The sequence below is a fragment of the Rhipicephalus microplus genome, unplaced genomic scaffold, assembly GCF_043290135.1.
Source record: "Rhipicephalus microplus isolate Deutch F79 unplaced genomic scaffold, USDA_Rmic scaffold_12, whole genome shotgun sequence".
In the NCBI taxonomy this organism is placed as follows: Eukaryota; Metazoa; Arthropoda; class Arachnida; order Ixodida; family Ixodidae; genus Rhipicephalus; species Rhipicephalus microplus.
This window is the reverse complement of record NW_027464585.1, coordinates 36,188,746-36,196,626: the sequence shown is the minus strand read 5'-3', so window position 1 is coordinate 36,196,626 and position 7,881 is coordinate 36,188,746. Positions and strand designations below refer to the sequence as shown.

Here is a 7,881-nt window from a genome sequence, read left to right as displayed (position 1 = left end):
ATGAAATAAGGGAAAGAAGTGTATAGCTATGGGCTCGTTTTTCCATGTTTTATTACAATAATAATGAGATCTAACAGACAGTAAAGCCAAGGAATGTATAGGGGAAGTTACTAGACCCAATTGAATGTATATAGGAAGAAAGAAAACTGGATGAAAAAATAACCAGCCGTGAGCAGGAATCGAACCTACGACCTTCGAATAACGCGTTCGATGCACTCACCATTGAGCTACCATAGCGGCCTTCCCTCCATCTACCTATTTTGGGTTTATATGTGAATTTAGAAGTAGGAGTGACAGTCACCGCCATCTATAAGCCAAGCGACGAGTGTTAAAACACTATTTTACGCGAATGTTTGGCGTCACGTAGCACGTGAACTTATTATGAGCGGGCAGCTGATTAACAGCTCCTCGTATACAACCTAATGACCCCAAGTCTGCCAGTACGAGACCCTCGTTTAATGAAATAAGAGAAAGAAGTGTATACCTAAGGGCTCGTTTTTCAGTGTTTTAACACAATATTAATGAGATCTAGCAGACAGTAAAGCCAAGGATTGTACAGGGGAAGTTCTTAAACCCAATTGATTGTAAATAAGAAGAAAGGAAAGTGGATGAAAAAATAACCAGCCGTGAGCAGGAATCGAGCCTATGACCTTCGAATAACGCGTTCGATGCTCTAACCACTGAGCTACCGCAGCGGCCTTCCCTCCATCCCCTTATTTTGGGTTTATATGTGAATTTAGAAGTAGGAGTGACCGTCAGTGACATCTATAGGCCAGGCGACGAGTGTGAAAACACTCTTTTATGCGCATGTTTAGCCTCACGTAAAACGTGAACGGATTATGAGCGGGCAGCTGATTAATAAACTCTCATATACAACCTAATGACACCAAGTGTGTCAGTACGAGACCCTCGTTTAATGAAATAAGGGAAAGAAGTGTATACCTATGGGCTCGTTTTTCCGTGTTTTATTACAATAATAATGAGATCTAACAGACAGTAAAGCCAAGGAATGTATAGGGGAAGTTATTAGACCCAATTGAATGTATATAGGAAGAAAGAAAAGTGGATGAAAAAATAACCAGCTGTGAGCAGGAATTGAACCTACGACCTTCGAATAACGTGTTCGATGCTCTAACCACTGAGCTACCAAAGCGGCCTTCCCTCCATCTACCTATTTTGGGTTTATATGTGAATTCAGAAGTAGGAGTGACAGTCAGCGCCATCTTTAAGGCAAGCATTGAGTGTGAAAACACTCTTTTATGCGCTTGTTTGGCGTCACGTAGCACGTGAACCTGTTATGAGCGGCCAGCTGAATAATAGTCCCTCGTATACAACCTAATTACACCAAGTATGCCAGTACGAGAACCTCGTTTAACGAAAAAAGGGAAAGAAGTGTATACCTCGGGCTCGTTTTTTTGTGTTTTAACACAATATTAGAGAGTACTAACTGACAGTGTTACGTATTCGGCGGCTGGACGACAGCCGGCCCAGGAAAGAGACGACTCAAGCAGTGCCAGGAAGACAATCCCAGTTTATTCACCTTGCGGCGCGTTTTTAAGCGCTACGCAGCCAATCGCAGGTTGGCACGAAAGAAAAGGAAACAGCAAGATAACAGCAATCGGGCAATGTTATCAGAAAGCCCCGACGTAGAAAGAGGGCGAGCACTGCAAACGTTACAACTCGGCCAAAGCTACCCCTAGCGGAAGGCGTTCAAGAGGATGACGCTTCATGAACGGCTGGAGGTGGTAACAGGTAGCCAACACGTGGGCAGGTCTCCAAGCACAGCACTGACACGTTTCGCACGGTCATATTGTCTTTGTGCACGGCGTGGGCGAAGACCCTGAGGTGCATGGTGGCACTGGTCGTTGAAGTAGCCACCGCAGAAGTAAATGGAAATGGCATTGCGCGTCGTCTGGCTGGAACACGCCCGCGAAGGTTGGCATTAAAGGCCAAGAGGAGGCAATGTCGAGAACAGGCAATGTTCAGAACGGGCACCACTCGCCGAGTGTCGATTGGCTGCAGCACGGGAGTTGGCTGCAGGCGCCTGGAGCAGGGTTGATTTCGCCATCTGGTACGACAGGATCTGAAATGGCTGAGTGGACGAGCGGTAGAAACGCAGAAACTACGTCAAAAGCAACCTGGCGCCCAAGCTTAGAAAAGCCCGACAGTTGATTTCACTGGGAGCAGATAACGTGAAAGCCGAACACGATAAGGAAAAAAAAAATATATACTTGCGCCAAGTTGCATGCACACAAAAGAAACAAGAAACACTTAATAGGTTCGGCTAAGGCAGTCCGCATTAGCATGGTGTTTGCCTTTCTTGTGCCGCACTGAGAAATCAAATTGCTGAAGTGCTAGACTCCAACGCATCAAGCGGCTGTTTTTGTTCGACATTTGATTTAACCACACTAAAGGTGAGTGATCAGTTTCAAAAACAAATGAGGAGCCTTTGAGGTAACACGACAGCTTTTCGAGAGCCCAGACTAAGCAAGCACATTCTTTTTCAGTTGTACTGTAGGCTTGCTCGCGTGATGTTAGTTTTCGACTGGCGTAGACAAGAGGATGTTCCTCGCCCTTTTTGTTCACTTGACTTAGAACAACGCCCATTCCGCGGTCACTGGCGTCACACTGAACTAAGAAGGGGAGAGAGTAATCTGGTGCCGCGAGGACCGGTTTGCTGACAAGAATCTTTTTGATCTCAGCAAAAGCATCTTTACGAGCCTTATTCCAACTTACAATAGTTGGCTCAGTTTTGCGCAGTGCGTCTGTGAGAGGACTAGCGATATTTGCGAAGTTGGGAATGTAGCTTCTGTAGTAGTCGGCTAAACCCAAAAAGGAACGCAAGTTAGTCTTTGTTTTCGGCAAAGGAAAGCTAGTGATTGCTTCAACTTTTATTTCGGAAGGACGTCGCTTCCCTTGGCCAACAACATGCCCCAAGTAGTGGACTTCAGAGCTCGCAAGACGACATTTGGCGAGTTTGAGAGTCAAGCCTGCCTCGTGTATTCGAAGGAATACCTGCTGCAGATGTTCCAAATGCTGTTGCCAGGTGCTCGAAAAAACAGCTATGTCGTCAAGGTACGGAACAGCGAACGACTCGGCTCCTTTGAGCACTTCATGCATTAACCTTGAAAATGCGAAGGGTGCATTCTTGAGGCCAAAAGTGAGCACAAGAGGGCGATATGTGCCTGTCGGTGTCATGAAAGTGGCGAGCTTACTGGCGTTTTCCGTTAGTGGCACTTGCCAGAAACCGCGTACCAAATCTAACGTAGAAACGTACCGTGCCGCGGACACTTTCTCGATCAAGCCCTCAACGTTTGGAATGGGAAACATCTTTGTTTTTGTTATCGCATTCAATTTTCGATAATCGATGCAGGGTCGCGGTTCCTTGCCTGGACTTTCTACAATAAACATAGGTGACACATACTCGCTTTCTCCTGGCACGATTAGACCCAGTGTCAACATGTTTTGAACACAATCGTTCAGGATCTTTTCGTGACGGGGGGAAAATCTGTGCATCCTGGTTCGGAAAGGTTGGTTGGATGTTAACTCAATGTCGTGCTCCACGAGATTTGTCCTGCCGGGAGTGGGACTAAACAAGTCTCTGAAGTTGCGCACAAGCAGTTCTAACTCCTTTCTTTGCTTGTCAGTTAGAGAAGCTTGTTTAGTGACAGATTGGACTATCTCTTCTGTTGATGGGGAAGAGCAGGGGCTTGGCACTTGGGGTAGAGGAACGTTGATCTCTTCAGGCTCGTTAAGGACAATGCTCAACGTCTCACTGCGTTCGATAAAAGGCTTCATTAGATTGCAGTGATATATCGTCACATCATTGCGTTTACCGGGCGTCGTTACCAAGTAATTGGTGTCGGAGAGCTTTTGTTTAATCGTGACCGGCCCATCCCATGCTACTTCCAGTTTATTTGCCTTTGACGACCGCAGAATCAGCACTTTATCGCCTTCCTTGAAGGTTCGTGTGCGTGCGGATCTGTCGTAGTACACCTTTGAGCGTTGCTGCGCTTCTGCCATGTTTATCTGCGCCAGTTCTTGCGATTCACGTAGGCGCTTCAACAAGGTCAGCACGTACTCGACAACTGATTTGTCTACGAACTTGTCTTCCCACTTTTCTTTCAACAACGTTAGCGGGGAGCGAAGCGCTCGACCGTAAACAAGTTCCGCCGGCGTGAACCCAGTCGCTTCGTGAGTGACGGAGCGCAGAGCAAAGAGCATCGCGGGAACAGCTTCGTCCCAGTCGGCGCCTTTCTCGAAACAGAGTGCACGCAGAATGCGCTTCATTACAGAGTGAAGTTTCTCGACTGAATTACTTTGCGGATGGTAGACTGAGCTGTGGTGAACGGATATGCCGCATTTCTTCAAGAACGTCGTGGTGAGCGCGCTTGTGAACACAGAACCTTGGTCGCATTGGATTTCACTAGGAAATCCAATTCTTGCAAAGACGCCGAGTAGCGCGTTTACAACTGCAGTGGAGCTTAATTCGGGTAACACCACTGCTTCCGGGAACTTCGTAGCAGGGCAAATGAGTGTTAGCAAGTATTTGTTGCCCGCCGCTGTTACTGGTAATGGACCTACAATGTCGACAACTAATCTGCGAAAGGGTTCGCCAATCAAAGGCACTTGGACCAAAGGTGCTTTGAGTTTTTCGTTTGGCCGCCCCGTCCTTTGGCAAACGTTGCAGGAACGTACCCAGTTCTCCGATTCTTTGAAGCACATCGGCCAGTAGTAGTCGTTCAATAACCTGCTCTTGGTCTTGTTGATACCTAAATGGCCAGCCCAGCTATCGCTGTGAACCAAACCCAAAAGTGCGACTCGATACTTTTTGGGAACGACAAGCTGTTCAAAGGTTCTGCCTTTCTTGTTTTTGAATATTCTGTACAAAATGCCTTCTTTGACTATGAGCGACACGGCTCCTTTTTGTTTCCGTTTTGATTTTTCCCAGCACGTCTTCAGCGACTCGTCGTTTGCCTGCTCCATTTTGAGAGCGCTTTTGTCTAACTTTGCTAGAAGCTGAAAATTTTCACTGACTGGGTTTATCGCTTCACCTGGGAGCGCATTACCGACGGGAGTGCTGCTATCGAAGGCTGGCGCGACACAATTGGCGTCGACAGGAACAGTTTCGCTTGGTGCAGTAGCTTGTGTCGGTTCACTCTGGTCTGTAATTTCCGTGTTACGGGTAGCGCTGGTAGCTTGAGCTCTTGTTTGGGACCTCGTGACGACCATTACAGGGTTAGCATTAAGTTCCAGTCCTGCATTTTGGAAGTCCCTCATTGATCGGTTAGAAAAAATGTAGGGAATTTTCTGAGGAAGTTTATCGGAAACCGCAGCATCAGTTTCGAATGTGCCGAAGGCGCCCTTCATTTCGACTCTGGCTACCGGCAAACACTTCATGTCTGGCTCTAGTGCCTGGCGTACCCATACACATGAACCTGTTAAGTTCTCGGGCTTAACAAATGACGGGTGGACGATATCAAATGTTGCTCCTGTGTCGCGCAGAACGTTGCAACTGATGCCGTTCACCTTCATGTCATATGTGTAGGGCAAGAGTAAATCGCTCTCTTCGGTTAGCAAATTGACGGAAACTGCTGGCTGTCGGCAACCGACTGCGATGTGACCCGGTTGTTGGCATTTATAGCAGACCAGCGGTTGTTTTTCTTCGAACTTGGAACTTTTCGGTTCACTCGCGTTGGCTGCATGCCCTTGGGCTGGAACACTGTCGCCTGGTTTCCCTTGGTTAGTTTCTTTCGTTCCTTTCTGAAATTTCTTGAACGCTCCTGACGGCTTCTTTCTTTGTTCTTCCGAACTTTCCATTCTACGGGAACGGTACTCGTCCGCCAAGCTGGCTGCCGTTTGCAAAGTCTCTACGTTTGGCTTGTCCTGAATCCACAGCCGCATTTGGTCCGGAATGGACGCATAAAACTGCTCGAGCGCAAACAGTTCAATCAGACGTTGCTTGTCCTCGTATGCGTTGGCACTCTTAAGCCATTCCTCTAACAAGCTCATGGATTTGTAGGCGAATTCTGAAAATGACTCCCCTTGGCCACGCCTCGTGTTACGGAACTTCATCCTCAAGGCTTCTGTTGACAAGCTGTACCTTCGCCTCAAATGAAGTTTCACTTTTTCGTAATCATGAGCATCTTCATCTGGCATTCTCGCGATTACATCGGCTGCCTCATTTGGAAGTAATGTCAACAGGCGTTGCGACCAAGTCTCTTTTGCAAGTGCAGCTCTTGTACACGTCCTCTCAAAGTTGACGAGATACAAAGTGATGTCACTGCCAGCCTTGAAAGGTTGCATGTATCCTCGCATATCGAAACTGTCATTGCGTTCAAGGTTATGCAGTTGCATCTCTTTTAACTTCAGTTCTACTTCTCGTTCTTTGAGCTTTTCCGAGACTGCCCTCCAACACTCCTCGACTTCGTCGTCGTTTGCTCCGCATTTGGATATCGCTTCGATAATTGCAGGCTTCCGCATAGACTTCTGTACAGGGATACCGAGCTCTTCAGCTAGCAGCACTAGGTTGGGTTTCGTTAACGACGTGAGGATCATGACTGCAGTTAACAAGTGCTACCCTGATATGTACTACTATTTAGCAAAGTCAACAACAAATACAAAAGAACCTCGACTACCAAGTAAATGCTGCTAATGCTCCCAATGAAGTCAAGCAAGCCGTGCTCTCACCAAACCGGACGCCAAGGCCGCCTTCGACGTGCGCTCCATACCGCCGCCACCGCTGCCACCAGCTGTTACGTATTCGGCGGCTGGACGACAGCCGGCCCAGGAAAGAGACGACTCAAGCAGTGCCAGGAAGACAATCCCAGTTTATTCACCTTGCGGCGCGTTTTTAAGCGCTACGCAGCCAATCGCAGGTTGGCACGAAAGAAAAGGAAACAGCAAGATAACAGCAATCGGGCAATGTTATCAGAAAGCCCCGACGTAGAAAGAGGGCGAGCACTGCAAACGTTACAACAGTAAAGCCAAGGAATGTACAGGGAAAGTTATTAGACCTAATTGAATGTAAATAAGAAGAAAGAAAAGTGGATGGAAAAATAAGCAGCCGTGAGCAGGAATCGAACGACCGACCTTCGAATAACGCGTTCGATGCTCTAACCACTGAGCTACCACAGCGGCCTTCCCTCCATCCCGTTATTTTGGGTTAATATGTGAATTCAAAAATAGGAGTGACAGTCAGCGCCATCTGTAAGCCAAGCGACGAGTGTGAAAACACACTTTTATGCGCATGTTTGGCGTCACGTAGCACGTGAACTTATTATAAGCGGGAAGCTGATTAATAGCCTCCTCCCGTATACAAGCTAATGACACCAAGTCTGCCAGTACGAGACCCTCGTTTCATGAAATAAGGGAAAAAAGTGTTTACCTAAGGGCTCGTTCTTCCGTGTTTTAACACAATATTAGAGAGATATAACAGACAGTAAAGCCAAGGAATGTACAGGGGAAGTTATTACACCCAAATAAAGGCAAATATGAAGAAAGAAAAGTGGATGAAAAAATGACCAGCTGTGAGCAGGAATTGAACCTACGACCTTCGAATAACGCGTTCGATGCTCTAACCACTGAGCTACCATAGCGGCCTTCCCTCCATCTACTTATTTTGGGTTTATATGTGAATTTAGAAGTAGGAGTGACAGTCAGCGCCATCTATAAGCCAAGCGATGAGTGTTAAAACACTATTTTACGCGCATGTTTGGCGTCACGTAGCACGTGAACTTATTATGAGTGGGCAGCTGATTAACAGTTCCTCGTATTCAACCTAATGACAGCAAGTCTGCCAGTACGAGACCCTCGTTTAATGAAATAAGGAAAAGAAGTGTATACCTAAGGGCTCGTTTTCCGTGTTTTAACACAATATTA

General features: G+C 47.0%; 1 protein-coding gene across 1 annotated transcript; it reads right to left on the bottom strand.

The window, feature by feature from the left end:
• Positions 1-1,942: 1,942 nt before the first annotated feature.
• LOC142783780 (uncharacterized) lies at positions 1,943-6,558 on the bottom strand. Its single transcript, XM_075882349.1, has 3 exons — positions 3,278-6,558; positions 3,016-3,124; positions 1,943-2,122 (listed from the first exon to the last, which is right to left on the bottom strand). Exons 1-3 carry the CDS (start codon positions 6,556-6,558, stop codon positions 1,943-1,945), a joined length of 3,570 nt encoding a protein of 1,189 aa, XP_075738464.1.
• Between the last annotated feature and the right edge of the window lie 1,323 nt (positions 6,559-7,881).

Coding starts and splice junctions, on each gene's coding strand:
- LOC142783780 (XM_075882349.1), bottom strand. CDS start 6,558: ATGATCCTCACGTCGTTAACGAAACCCAACCTAGTGCTGCTAGCTGAA. Junction 3,125..3,277: donor GAGAAAGTGTCCGCGGCACG/GTACGTTTCTAC, acceptor CGCATTTTCAAG/GTTAATGCATGAAGTGCTCA. Junction 2,123..3,015: donor ATTTGGAACATCTGCAGCAG/GTATTCCTTCGA, acceptor CTTTTGACGTAG/TTTCTGCGTTTCTACCGCTC.